The sequence below is a fragment of the Rattus norvegicus genome, chromosome 1 (genome assembly GCF_036323735.1).
Source record: "Rattus norvegicus strain BN/NHsdMcwi chromosome 1, GRCr8, whole genome shotgun sequence".
Lineage (NCBI taxonomy): Eukaryota > Metazoa > Chordata > Mammalia > Rodentia > Muridae > Rattus > Rattus norvegicus.
The window spans coordinates 168,269,147-168,284,611 of NC_086019.1; the positions used below are offsets into that span (position 1 = coordinate 168,269,147).

Consider the following 15,465-nt stretch of genomic DNA (forward strand, 5'->3'; position numbering starts at 1 on the left):
CCTCGTTGCGTATCCAGTTTGTTAATCTATGTCTTTTTATTGGGGAGTTGAGGCCATTGATATTGAGAGATATTAAGGAATAGTGATTATTGTTTCCCTTTATATTCATATTTGGATGTGAGGTTATGTTTGTGTGCTTTCATTCTCTTTGTTTTGTTGCCAAGACGATTAGTTTCTTGCTTCTTCTAGGGTATAGCTTGCCTCCTTATGTTGGGCTTTACCATTTATTATCCTTTGTAGTGCTGGATTTGTAGAAAGATATTGTGTAAATTTGGTTTTGTCATGGAATATCTTGGTTTCTCCATCAATGTTAATTGAGAGTTTTGCTGGATACAGTAACCTGGGCTGGCATTTGTGTTCTCTTAGGGTCTGTATGACATCAATCCAGGATCTTCTGGCCTTCATAGTTTCTGGCGAGAAGTCTGGTGTGATTCTGATAGGTCTCCCTTTATATGTTACTTGACCTTTTTCCCTTACTGCTTTTAATATTCTTTCTTTATTTTGTGCGTTTGGTGTTTTGACAATTATGTGACGGGAGGTGTTTCTTTTCTGGTCCAATCTATTTGGAGTTCTGTAGGCTTCTTGTATGCCTATGGGTATCTCTTTTTTTAGGTTAGGGAAGTTTTCTTCTATGATTTTGTTGAAGATATTTACTGGTCCTTTGAGCTGGGAGTCTTCACTCTCTTCTATACCTATTATCCTTAGGTTTGATCTTCTCATTGAGTCCTGGATTTCCTGTATGTTTTGGACCAGTAGCTTTTTCCGCTTTACATTATCTTTGACAGTTGAGTCAATGATTTCTATGGAATCTTCCGCTCCTGAGATTCTCTCTTCCATCTCTTGTATTCTGTTGGTGAAGCTTGTATCTACAGCTCCTTGTCTCTTCTTTTGGTTTTCTATATCCAGGGTTGTTTCCATGTGTTCTTTCTTGATTGCTTCTATTTCCATTTTTAATTCCTTCATCTGTTTGATTGTGTTTTCCTGGAATTCTTTCAGGGATTTTTGCCATTCCTCTCTGTAGGCCTCTACTTGTTTATTAATGATTTCCTGTGTTTCCCTAAGTGTGTTCATGTCTTTCTTGAAGTCCTCCAGCATCATGATCAAATATGATTTTGAAACTAGATCTTGCTTTTCTGGTGTGTTTGGATATTCCATGTTTGTTTTGGCGGGAGAATTGGGCTCCGATGATGGCATGCAGTCTTGGTTTCTGTTGCTTGGGTTCCTGCGCTTGCCTCTCGCCATCAGATTATCTCTAGTGTTACTTTGTTCTGCTATTTCTGACAGTGGCTAGACTGACCTATAAGCCTGTGTGTCAGGAGTGCTGTAGACCTGTTTTCCTCTCTTTCAGTCAGTTATGGGGACAGTGTGTTCTGCTTTCCGGCGTGTAGTTTTTCCTCTCTACAGGTCTTCAGCTGTTCTTGTGGGCCTGTGTCTTGAGTTCACCAGGCAGCTTTCTTGCAGCAGAAAATTTGGTCTTACCTGTGGTCCCGAGGCTCAGGTTCGCTCGTGGGGTGCTGCCCAGGGGCTCTCTGCAGCGGCAGCAACCAGGAAGACCTGTGCCGCCCCTTCCGGGAGCTTCAGTGCACCAGGGTTCCAGATGGTCTTTGGCTTTTTCCTCTGGCGTCCGAGATGTGTGTGCAGGGAGCAGTCTCTTCTGGTTTCCCAGGCTTGTCTGCCTCTCTGAAGGTTTAGCTCTCCCTCCCACGGGATTTGGGTGCAGAGAACTGTTTATCTGGTCTGTTTCTTTCAGGTTCTGGCGGTGTCTCAGGCGCAGAAGTCCTGCCGCTCCTGGACCCTCCCCCACGGGAGCCCAGAGGCCTTATACAGTTTCCTCTTGGGCCAGGGATGTGGGCAGGGGTGAGCAGTGTTGGTGGTCTCTTCCGCTCTGCAGCCTCAGGAGTGCCCACCTGACCAGGCGGTTGGGTCTCTCTCTCACCGGGTCTGGGAGCAGAGAGCTGCTGCGGGCCGGGATCCGCGGGTGTGGGACTTCCGGTAAACACAGACCGTGCCTCCTAGAGAAATTCTGCTTCCGTGTCCCAAGCTCACCAGGCAGCTTTCTTGCAGCAGAAAGTTTGGTCTTACCTGTGGTCCCGAGGCTCAGGTTCGCTCGTGGGGTGCTGCCCAGGGGCTCTCTGCAGCGGCAGCAACCAGGGAGACCTGTGCCGCCCCTTCCGGGAGCTTCAGTGCACCAGGGTTCCAGATGGTCTTTGGCTTTTTCCTCTGGCGTCCGAGATGTGTGTGCAGGGAGCAGTCTCTTCTGGTTTCCCAGGCTTGTCTGCCTCTCTGAAGGTTTAGCTCTCCCTCCCACGGGATTTGGGTGCAGAGAACTGTTTATCTGGTCTGTTTCTTTCAGGTTCTGGCGGTGTCTCAGGCGCAGAAGTCCTGCCGCTCCTGGGCCCTCCCCCACGGGAGCCCAGAGGCCTTATACAGTTTCCTCTTGGGCCAGGGTTGTGGGCAGGGGTGAGCAGTGTTGGTGGTCTCTTCCGCTCTGCAGCCTCAGGAGTGCCCACCTGACCAGGCGGTTGGGTCTCTCTCTCACCGGGTCTGGGAGCAGAGACTTGATTGTATATTTTAAAAGTAGTTTCTGAGCCCAAATTTACAATTAAAGTGAAAACGAATGTTTCATTATATTCCAAAAGCAAACACTCACCAAAATATGTTTCTCCTATACTGTATAAAGAGAAAACTCCCATAACAGCATTGAACACCTAAGTAGTTCTACTATCATTTTTAAAAAGTATGAGTTTAAATTAAGGTTTTGAGAATTTCATAGATCACATAATATATTTTGATCATATTCAGCCCATTGGTTCCCCTTTTTAAGCACACAAACAAATGTTTATGATACATAGTCTTCATGTTGAGATCCTAAAGTTTCAGTGTAAAAGACATCCTGTGGTTTTTATTATTTTTAAAATAGGGCCTTAATGAAACCAAGAATAAACAAAACAGTAGATATAAATGCAAAATACAGTTATATCAAGACAAAACATAGTTGCAAATAATATTTTAGAACACAAAATCATAAAAATTTGCTTATGAAAAATTTATTTTTTGTAAAGAAGAGTTTTTGATATGATTCAATATGGCAAAACCCAAGATAATATTTAAAGATCCATATTTTGAACTCCTAAATTACTTTCTATGATAATTTAATATTCTTAAATTAAGTGTGCATTTAAAGAAATAGAAATATAAAGTTGGAAATGCAATAAAATCAGACTATGTAGAAGAAGTTGTAAATTCAGAAGCATCAACATTAGTTTTAAAATATGACCAGTTATATCAGTATATTATTAAAACAGCATGTATAGTACTTTGAATTTGTAACTCCAGCAAATTGTAACAGTTTTTATAATAAATGTAAGATTTTATAGTAAATCTTTAGTTTAACTTTTTATTACATCAATTTTAATGTGTTTATATGCACATGTATGTTTGTGGACACAAATGAATTGTGGCATATATGTTGAGATCAAAGGACAACTTTCAGGAATATTTCTATCCTTTTACCATGTGGGTTACAGGAATCTAACTCTGATCGTAATGTGTCTGAATCATATCACTGGCCCCTAAATTCCTATATTATTACTACTATTATACTATTTGTATATATGTGTTTTTATATATGTGTGCATGATATGTGGATGTGTGTGTGAAGGTCAGTGGACAACTCTGTGGGGTTAGCTCTTTCCTGCCTTTATGTGTCCTCCAAGAATTGGGCCCAGGTCACCAGGCTTGTGCTTCTACAATAATTCTAATAGCAAAACAACAAGAACAAAAAAGAGTCAATGAGGAGTGATTTTGTGGCCTACCATGTAGTGAGTAATACACAATCAATCATGATTCATTTAGTGTAGAGTAGATGGGGACAAGCCGAAGGAGATAGGTAACCTTCCCCCATGTGGCATGTATGTTTTTCTTGCAATAGCATGTTCCCTCCCCAATGGATGGCAAAGACATCTTAAGTTGAGGTGAGGGTGGAGCAACCTTGGGGGTAATTCCACAGTGGCTGTCTTCTCATGTCTTCTTGACAAATGGGGTTCACCTTGTGGGTCTCAGGACGTATTTAAAATGGCTGACTGATGGACTGTGTATTGAAGTCTTTGAAAGTAGTACATTTAGGACAAGATCATAGGCAGGCTGTAGTAGCTGATATTTAGTCTTTGTTGTGGATCATAAGACATAATACTGAGGTTTAGTTCTCTTCCCCTGAACATGCCTGAGTAAGAGAGGTAGCATACTGAGAAAATCATGCAAACGTAAACCTCTCTGCTAGCTTCTGATGTGGGAGGAACATGAGAAAATAGGTGGAGGAGATGGAGGTGTAGTCATGCTGTGACTTACAGCAGGCAGTGGATAAGAGAAAGGGAGTACAAGTCAGATTTGTGCTAAAGAGCCCTTCCTGAGACCACAGCCTTGGAACACATCAGAATGCTCATATAGAGAGGATTACCATGGATGTGATGCTTTGACATACATTGACATTCTTAGGCTTTACACTGAGTGTAGGAAATTCATTTAAGAAGGACTAGCTTTTGTACTAGTTGTGTTTGATGCTTCTAGATATCTAATATGAAGAAGAACTCATGAGATAGGATTCACTCAGTTTATTTCTAAATGAGTTTCCATGGCTGTTTGTCATCTTATTGATTTATTGGATGTTTATTATAGGCCATTATGTGCGACGCATTACACAAATGTTTGCAATGCAAGATGTAAGGAGAATGCAAGCTTGGATTGTTATCCTTGGTGCAGTTATCCAAGGAACTAGGTCAAGTTGTTTTTTCTCTAAAAAGCCTAGAGCCCCATGGCTCTAGATTGTATATCCAAGGAGCTGCATTCAGGGATGTAAATTTGAGGAAGCAGAACAAGGAGAAAGGATTCATTCAATTAAAAGCTACTTGTCACTGGCACCTGCTTGCCACGGTTACTTATCAGGAGCACCTGTAACAGGAGATAAATGGCAGAAGCCAGGATTTTTGAATGTTATTAAAACCACAACTTTCTGCTGATGAAACTATAGCTCCTATTGTATATGATGAAGTTACGTGTTTATAGCCAAGGGCACCTGTCCTGCTCTATTTATGAATGTCACAGGACATTCAATTTTAGTCCCCTTTTTATGCTCTTGCTTCTGTCTTGCTGACAATCATCTCTAATTGCCATCTTTCTATAAGATCTGTCTGCAAGAAGAATTTTATCAGAATTTGGCTGAATCCAGCTTTTGTTGAGTTTTCCTGATTTTATGATTTTTATTTTTGACCAATAGTATAAGGAAAAATTAAGCCATCTAATCATCTTCATCAGTCTTTGCTCCTTGACAGTTAATTAATTAATTAACTTTGCATCCTGACTGGAGCTTCCCCTTTCCTCTCCTCCCAGGTCCTCCTTCCTTCCTCTCCCCTTGTGCCCCCTTCCTTTCTTCTCAGAGAAGGAGAGACCTTCCATAGATATCAACCTGCCTTGACATATCAAGTTGTAATAGGACTGGGTGCATCTTCTTCTATTGAGCATACACTTGAACACAGTGCACTGTACACAGTGCACTCTCCCTGGAGTTCTTGTTTGATGTATCTGCTACTTTATATAAATCTGGCTCTGTTGTGGCAAAAGCAAGGATTTTCTTCCTTGAGACTAACAATGTTCAGACATAAACACACTGTATAATCTCTTCCACTATTTCTTCATCGACTCACCATTAACTTTGATCTCTCTCTCTCTCTCTGTTCAGTCAAGATGGAGTCTTTCCAGAATCCCTAAGATTAACCAACCTTATCTTCTGGGAGTTCAGTCAATCTCCAGGGTCAGTTTTAGAAACAACAGCTATGGTGCCTTGTGGTTTTGTATTGCAGGGGGATTGTGAAGGAGATAATTCTGGACACCTTGGGGCTTTTTCCCTAGGTGTCTTAAAGAAGCACATCATGACTTCTGCATGCCTGAGAGGAGAGTAGAGAGATGCAAGGCTGTGAGCATAGGTACTTGTTAAAATACATGCACATACACATGTATACATGCATTTCAAAATGTTTGCTGAAGACAGCTGAGACTAGCTGCCCAGGTTATCACTCCCTCATGTTCAGGTAAGAGCCTGTAGGTGACAGTAGTGCATGGCATGCACCCTGAGCATCAGCCTCCCAGTCACCTGATGCCCATTTCCACATTAACCACCATTGCCAAATTCTCTTTCTCGTACACACAGAAAAAAATTTCAGATCCCACTTCTGCTAGAAGTGAATATTTGAGTTGAATTTCATATAAATTTGAAGTGTTAGTTTTTTTCTTGAAGGTTAATTTTTTCGGATTGTTTCTGAGATAAAATGTGTCTATTTCATTTTGCGTTTTTGTTCATTTTTCTGAAATGCTTTAAGCTATACATCTTAATGACAATGAATATATTTCACTGTACACTCACCTACATTTAATAATGTATTTTAACAATGAGTCATCAATCGTTCTTCCTCATTAACAGCATTTCTCCTGTATACATTTTCAGACATGGATGCTGTCATGCTAGCACTACATTGTTACTGCACACCGTGGCACAATGCTAGGCTACATAATATATGCTATCATTAGTTCAAATTGTTTTGTGTGTTTAATATTCTGTTATTTTCCCCCAATTTTAAGCACTTGACACTTTTCTTATAGTTTAAACCCAGGTAGATTCTCTGTTGCTCCCTTCAGGTACTTCCCCAGGGTGCCACGGTGATGCCTTGCAACAGCACCAGCCACCCTTCTTTCTTCATTCTCCAAGGCATTCCTGGGATGGAAGACAAACACAGATGGATCTCCATCCCCTTCTCCTCCATGTACTTAATCACCGTGATGGGGAACTGCACCATTCTTCTCACCATCTCCATGGAGCGCTCCCTGCACAAGCCCATGTTCCTGCTTCTCTTCCTCCTGGCTCTCACAGACTTGGGTATGTCGACGACCACCATTCCTAAGGTGCTCTGCATATTCTGGTTTGGACAGAGTCAGATAAGCTATGAAGGCTGCTTGGCTCAGCTCTTCTTCATCCATTCCATCTCCGCCATGCAGTCATCTGTCCTGATGACCATGGCTTTTGACCGTTATGTGGCTATCTGTAAGCCCTTGCGCTACTCCACCATTCTTTCCAATAGTCGCATTGGGCTCATTGGCTTAGCGGGTCTGGTACGAGCAATCCTCTTTATTCTCCCCATGCCTATCCTCCTCCAGCATATGCCTTTTCATGCCAATCGAGTCATCCCCACAACCTACTGTGAGCACATGGCTGTGGTGAAGATGGTATGTGTCGATACCACAGTCAATAGGATATATGGTTTGGTCGTGGCCATGCTGGTGGTTGGGGTGGACATCTCAGCTATTGCCTCATCTTATGTGCTAATCCTACGAGCTATCATGCATCTGTCTTCCAAGGAAGCCCACCACAAAGCAGTCAACACCTGCACCACACACATCTGCGTCATGCTCGTCTCCTATACCCCCAGTCTTTTCTCTTTTCTGACTCATCGCTTTGGAAGAGGCATTCCACCTCATATCCACACTATTCTTGGCAACCTCTACTTCCTTGTACCACCCATGCTCAATCCTATCATTTATGGTGTAAAAACCAAGGAATTTCGGGACAAAGTTACCAAATATTTATACAGGAGGAAGGAGCCTATAATTTTTTCTCACAATCAGAAACTTGCTTGATAATGTAGCAGTTGTATTAGGAATCGATTATAAGTGTCTAAGGGATATGGTTAATGGTAGAAATGCATTGAAATATCAGATAGCAGCCATATTTATTCTTGCATATTTATTCTTGATTTCAGTAACTCAAAGGCAATACAATTATTCCCCGTGGAATAAAAGAATGATATCTGCTCTTAATATTTAACAGTATTGAGCAAACTACTTGTTATAAGGTATATTAAAGCACTTTGAATGCCACTATCCACTCTTTTCATGTGAGAGAATGTGGAACATTTTCAAACAGAGTATCATAGATAAAACTAACGTTCTTATTCTCAATAAGTGGTCAAATATTTTAGTATGTACTTTGCTAAGGCATGCACAGTCAAGTCTGATGCAGGGTTGTGTGTGTGTGTGTGTGTGTGTGTGTGTGTGTGTGTGTGTGTTTTGGAAAGGAGGTTGGGAGATAGAAAATGTTGTTTTAGGAGTGAAAGGGGTCAAGAAAGCTTGAAAATGAATTTAGAGTCAATGTTTTATCATCCCCAACAGAAGCCTGACACTTGGACCACAGAACTTTCTACTTCCTTTGGAACAAGGGAGTACATATTGGATATAAACTTAGGTTTCTAGAAAAACTTTGGAGGAGAAGGAAAAATATTTGGAAACTCTAGTTAGAATAAAAAGGTTGATGTGGGTTTTAATTAATTTTATACTTGCAAAAACTGCTGGCGCCAGCATTTCCACTTCTCACAAACAAATCCAGTGTGTGAGAAGACCTTTCCCTCCTTTTGCAGAGCTCTTTTAAATTTATTTATTTATTTTTATTTCATTCACATTGGTGTTTTGCCTGCATGTATGTCTGTGTGAGGACATCAGATTCCCTGGAACTGGAGTTGAAGACAGTCGTGTATTGCCATTTTGATGCTGGGAACTGAACCCAGGACAGTTGGAAGAGTAGCCAATGCTCTTAACCACTGAGCCGTCATCTCTCTAGCCCAAAGAAGATTCTCTTCTGATGAAACAAGTCTTGAGAATGTCTTAATAGGGAAAGCTGTGAATGTTCACTTTACACTCTGAAAATCATTATGACACCATGCACAAGGATTGTCTGACATAAAAATCTGTGGACTGAGTACAGAGCCAAGATTTACTCTTAGTAGCTAGTTCATCCATGGGCTTGCCCCATAGATTTTGGTTTTCCTTTGCATTGAGATAATCTCACTATGTTTTTGACTGGTGTGGAGCTTGCTACACCAAAGTGGCCTCAAACTCAGAGATCCACCTGCTGCTGACTTCCTGGACCTGAGATTAAAGGGTTGTACATTCACAACCAGCTCCCCAGATTATAAAAATTCTAATTTTAGTTAAAAAATAATTTATCTTTGTTAAGGTAAATCAGAAAGCACAACTCTAGTTAATTTAGGATGCTTTAGAAAATGTTCATAGGAAACAAATAAAATAAATAAAACAACTCTAGAAGGAGCTTCTACAAGTCTCATAGTTATCAATGTTTACGTCTTTCTGGGTTTTACTTCTCAGACAAAGGGTAATAAAATGTTATCATTATTATTGTTCTCCATTACATTGTAATTAAAGAAATATGTGCATTTGATAAGGCAGTCAAGTGTGCTAGACTATTCAATATACGAGTTTTCTTCTAGGGGTTGGGGATTTAGCTCAGTGGTAGAGCGCTTGCCTAGGAAGCGCAAGGCCCTGGGTTTGGTCCCCAGCTCCGAAAAAAAAGAACCAAAAAAAAAAAAAGAGTTTTCTTCTAGCTAGAAACATGAATATGTACTATATATGTATGTCTATATAATAGTTCTGTGAGAAAACCTGAAAATTTTAACTAATAGACATAAATTAAATATATTTGTGATTAAAGAATATTTTCACTGATTTGGTAGATAAAGAATTAAAAAATGTTAATACTGTATGTGTTTTTCTTTTTTAAAGGGAGGGACCACATTTATCCCTTTTTTTAACAAAATAAAATATAATAAGATAAAACAAAACCCATCATATTTAAAAATAAAAACCAACAGGAAAATTATAAAAATCTCTATGAGAAGGTACAAGGATGTTTACACATTTGGGAGTCCCATAAAAGTGCTAAGTTCAAAGCTAGAGTTTGTATGCAGAGGACCTGATGCAAACCTGCATCAGTCCTGTGCTTGCTGCGGTGTCTCTGAGTTCATGTGAGCTTCACTCAGGTGTTTCAGAGTTCCTTCTTCTCCCGATGTTCTCCAGCCCCACTGTCCATCTGCTTCGAGGTTCCCTGAACTCTGAGGGGAGGGATTTGATGGAGACGTCTCACTTCGAAGACATACATTGAATATTTTCAAATTAAATGAAGTAAATAATATACAAAGAATGAGGAGTATACCACTACACATTTTCTAGGACCAAATACAAAATCTTCACCAGTGTATAGAAGATTTTTATATTAATTGTGGACTATTGATTTTACTTATAATGCAATGGAGCTGTGTCAAAAAGCAAAATTGTTTCCAGGCAACCCCAATTTGATGTTTATTCAAACACCCTAGAATTCAATCAGATAAAGCGTAAATAATGGTCAGGCAAGTCATAAGCCAAGAGATTTTAATTTGTATGTAGTCTTCATCCTATTCAATTTTATATGAATTTTCTGCCACTTCCTCAAATATAGTTTTAATGGTAAAATTATTCAGTCTTGGTCTTGCATATTTTTAAAAGATTATATTTAAACTTTTGAAATACAAAGTGTCACAATGACACTTCTGCCCACTTTAATGTGAGCAGAACTATTTCCTAGATAACCTTAAAAATGTAGTAACTACAAGCGGATCAGTGATGTCTGGGTAGATGGAACAGCTTGGGGATCACAGTTTTTGTTGGAAGAATATTTTAAGTGTTACTAAACGACTAAACAAGAATTTAAGAAAAGCATACCCTTGACAAGAGATAGTCATCTTAAATGTCTTCTATTAAAAAAAAAAGATTTGTGATGAAGCCAATATCATCTGTGGACAGGACTGAATTGCAATTTACAGGTTTTACAAATTGGGAGTATATCAAAGTTTGTGTTTATTTGATTACTTGTCTTTGTAATCCACACCAGGACAGATGTATCTATTTAGTTATTTCAAAGCTTCATGGCAGTGGTTTTCAACCTACCTAATGTTGCAAGCATTTAATACAGTTCTTCCTTGTCAACACCTAGTGTATTGGGTCCCTGGCTAGGGTCACAGCAATCAGGACACAGGGGATGCAGAGTAAAGTGAACCACTGCATACTTTATTGAGTTCTCCAGCATCTTTTTTTTTCTGGGGCAAGCAGAATAAAGATTTTGCACATCTAATTCTCAACAGCTTCTATTTCTAAAACAGTAGTTTATGTGGGTTCGAGGTGAACAAAACCTCCTTGCAGACTAAGAAATCTGTCTGTAGTCCAACTCTTTTAAGCGTTTCTTAGTTTAATTAAAATAAAAGACTTTCCTCATGAGAAGATGTTCATGAAGGCCACTTTCTCAGGCATCAGGATTCTCTAAAGAGAAAGGATGTGTTCTCTTTGCCCCAGTGCTCTGGGATTCTCTGATATCCTTAAGTTACCTCACACCTAGCAGGCTGGGAGCAGTCACCTTATGCCATTTCTCTACACTCATGTTGTGATGACCCCCAGCCATAAAATCATATTCATTGCTACTTCATAACTGTAATTTTATTACTGTTATAAGTTGCAATATAAATAAGGTGCCAAAGGGTCACAACCCATGGGTTGGAAACGTCTAGTCTAGAGAATTTTGTTGTAAGTCTGTGAACATAATTTAGACAGTCACCTACTGATAGATATTTATTTGCAGGGTTTCGTTGCTTTTAGAAGAGTGACATGAGGATTCTGTTATATAAATCATATATTCACTGTTTGTACAAACAAGTATTACTGAAGAATGAATATGTAGAAATAACACTATGGGAGAAAATAGTCTATACAGCTTTCTTAATACAGCAGTTCTTGACAGATCACTAAAAAAATCAAATACAACATAAAATAATAACTATAAAAAATGTTGAATCTGCATGTGCCCCAGATGATGACTGGAGATACTATAACATGTGTTAGCATTTCAGAGCAGGCCTAAAAATTGTCAAATACTGAGTATCTTGTGTAGGTCTTGTACCAGTGGTCACAGTCTTTTTGAGTTCCTATGTGTAGCTGCAATCTTCAACCAACCCAATATTAATAAGCATATAAACTGACCCTAATCATTCTTATTTTGCATTTGAAAATTATATTTAATTATTTCAGTTAGTATATAAAATGGCAATTTTGATTATAACATTTTTGCCTGTTCTTTTGCTCATTTCACAATCTCCCTCTATCTCGTCACTCCAGATAGAGCCCATTCTGCTTTTATGCTCTATGTACACAAAATATATTTAAACATAGATTCTGCACAAGAGAAAATATGTAATACTTCCTTTTCTTTCCCCACATTACCACTTCATATACCCTTAAGCTTTTTTCCCCATCTTACTGTTCCCCTTATATTTTTCATGACCTGTGCATATACATTTAAGCCCACAAGAGAACACAAGATGCAAGCAATGACAAGTCTCAGCAGAAGTGTCCCAGTGAAGATTTATGGGAATGCAGGGTTGGGCTATGCCATCTCTAGCATTGGCCTTTGGGCAGGATCTCCTGTTAGAGATAAAACATTTGGACATAGACATGGCTGTAAGCAGACACTAGGCTAATCCATCATTCCTAGAAGTCAAGCTTTACTTTCAATCCTGCAGCACACGATATCAAGGCTAGTCTGTATAAAGAACAGAATGTGGCAGAGATGGTGATGTACCATTTCTAATTCTAGATCATCTTTCGTTCAGTCCATTCACTCTTGGGGAAACCAGATTTCCTGCCATGGGTTGCATAGTAACTTTATGAAGAGATGTTTGTGACAAAAACTGAGGTCCTCAGTCAATGATATTGGAATTTGATTTTGGAATCGAATCCTTCAGTTCCACTCAAATCTTAAGACTTTTGCTTCAGTTGACATCAATTCTAAACCTTTTGAAAAAAGCCTGGCTGATCAGCACCCACCAAGTTGTCATCAGACTCCAAATTCTCATGCTTCATGAGAAAAAGTTGCGTGTTGCAAGTTGCTTATTCTAGGATGAATATTTTTTATCTTATTGAAAATGCTTAGAGCAAGACATGTACAGAATGCTACATATCATATGAACAACGGTCAAATGTACATTTTCTTGGCTTGCAACACAGAAAAGTAAGTATGGACATTTCAGATCCAAGTTTCTTCTTTGCAACTACCCAGCCCTTGACTTTTGGATAATTAAATGGCCATCCTTCCTTAATTCGCTATAATGATCTGGATCTTATTTTTAGACCTGCTAATTTATATTGTCAGAACCATGAAGTTACAAATCCAAGAGTTCATCATGGAGCATGGAAACTGAGCCAGAGCAGGCCCACAGGGTACAGTAAACTGCGTGAGCACAGAATGGGTATCAGAACAACAGAAATTGGAAGGAGGTGTGTCAAGGTTTTTAAAAGGCAGGGTAAGCCTAACAGAAAAGAAAGGTATTGTGCATCTTTAAGTGGTTTGCAATGTTTATACTTCAATCATGGCAGAGTTTAAATTAAATTGAATTTAAGAATCTCACTGGCTAGTCACTTTAGCATAATAGATGACCTATGAGAGGGCTTGCAGGGAGGAAAGGGAGGGAAAAGTAATAATGCTATATTATAATCTCAAAAAACGAATGAAAGGTTTTTGTTTTGTTTTTAAATTTCAAACATAATGTCATAGTTGAAATTGGGGCTCAGAAATGCAAGGCCTTTTCTGCTGACTTTCAGTTCAATGACCACATCTATTTTATTTGCCTTAATACTAAGATGATGATTGAAAGTTTACATTCCATGCTTTTATTTTGTGCAAGTTGTTTTAGACAAGACATTTTATAATTGCATTTTTACAATGATTTATTATTGTAAATTTTACTCATACAATGATTTAAAACACAATAACAGAGCAATAATTCACTGCATAATGTAAGTTGATCTTTATGCAGAAGCTGAATCATTCTGGATAAATTCATTCATGTGAGGCTAATGTTGATTTAGAAGCAAGTAGTTTCCAACTTACATCTATTTTTTTTAAGTAGAGTTTCCTCTCACAGAAGTATCTTGAATTATGACAAGCTTGACTTAGTTTACAATGAAACAGTTCAAATTATGTATTTCAATAGTCCATAAATTCTGATTAGACATTACACACACACACACACACACACACACACACACACACACACACAATCACAATCATTTGAGTAGTCTTGGAAAATTCCACATTACTAACATATTAAAAAGTCACAATAAGCTGAGTAATTACTCTTCAGTTTCCCACGCATTATCATAAAGAAGGATTCAGTGAGAAGCAGAGCAGAAAGAATCCTTTCAGCAAGAAGATAGTAATTAGAAATAAGCCAAATTTGAGAATGAGAACATAGAAAGAAATGGCGTGAAACCACTCTTTTGTGGTCTATTCTTTCCACAATATCCACAGTTTATTAGGAGATATTACTAGGTCTTGTACGGTTGTCAAAAGTCTTCTCATATATCCTCATCATTTATCTAGTTGAAGGATTATTACTGGGATCCATATCCTATGAAGTTCATCTGCACAAGCATTTGACCACCCTGTCCCGTATCTCTTTCATTTTTATACCATAGATAATTGGGTTGAACACAGAAGGTATGAGAAGGTAGAGATTGGCAAGGATAATGTGAGCATGAGGAGGAATGTTGCGACCAATGCGGTGGGTGATGGATGAAAACAGTCCAGGTACATACGTGATGAGAATGACAAAGAAGTGGGCTGAGCAGGTGTTGAGGGCTTTGAAGGTGGCATCTCGAGAGTTGAGGCGTACCACAGTCTGCAGGATGAAGACATATGACAAGCCAATTAGAAGCAGATCGAGTCCCACCACGAGCAAGACCACAAAGAGCCCATAAATCCGATTGGGTCTGGTATTACTGCAGGCCATTTTTACCACAGCCATGTGGTCACAGTATGTGTGAGGAATGATCCTGTGACAGAAAGTCAGTCTTTGAAGTAGAAGAGGCATGGGCAGGATAAGGATGACACCCTTGGCAAGTGCCACCAGTCCTAGGCGTCCAACTAGAGAATGGCTCAGAATTGTGTTGTAGCGTAGTGGCTCACACACAGCCACAAAGCGGTCAAAGGCCATTGCAACAAGTAGAGCTGATTGTACTACTGAAGCTCCATGAATGAAAAACATCTGTGTGAAACAGGCATAGACAGCTATGACTCGATCATCAAACCAGAAGAGGCACAGGACCTTGGGCAGCAGAGCTAGAGTAGAGATGAGGTCAGCCACCATCAGCAGGGCCAGGAGCAGGTACATTGGTGTGTGAAGTGTGGGCTCTGTGATAACCAAGAAGAGGATAGCACCATTGCCAATGAGGATGGCCAAGAGCATGGAAGTGAATGGAAGAGAGAGCCATATGTGTTGTGACTCTAAGCCGGGCACTCCCATAAGCGTGAATGTCATGGAGCTGGAGTGGTTGAAGAGTACCATACCAGAAACCAGTAGTAGTTGTTAAAGAAGACTGAAATACCTGCCAAGGAGATACGGTTGTTGTTGGATTTTACTGGTTTGGTTCCAATGGTTTGCTAAGCTGTGATCCAGAGAAAAATGTCATAATGTCTTCTTACAGTTATGTAATACACAGCCCAGTTTCAGTCCCATCTCCAAGACCTTTTATTATTTTCATAAT

General features: G+C 39.4%; 2 protein-coding genes across 2 annotated transcripts; one reads left to right on the plus strand and one right to left on the minus strand.

The window, feature by feature from the left end:
* The first annotated feature begins 6,711 nt into the window (after positions 1-6,711).
* Positions 6,712-7,683, plus strand: Or52u1 (olfactory receptor family 52 subfamily U member 1). The gene has a single exon (NM_001000168.1). It carries the CDS (start codon positions 6,712-6,714, stop codon positions 7,681-7,683), a length of 972 nt encoding a protein of 323 aa, NP_001000168.1.
* Positions 7,684-14,339: 6,656 nt separating this feature from the next.
* On the minus strand, positions 14,340-15,239 carry Or52ac1 (olfactory receptor family 52 subfamily AC member 1). The gene has a single exon (NM_001006595.1). The coding sequence runs from the start codon at positions 15,237-15,239 to the stop codon at positions 14,340-14,342; it is 900 nt and encodes a 299-aa protein (NP_001006595.1).
* Positions 15,240-15,465: the final 226 nt, after the last annotated feature.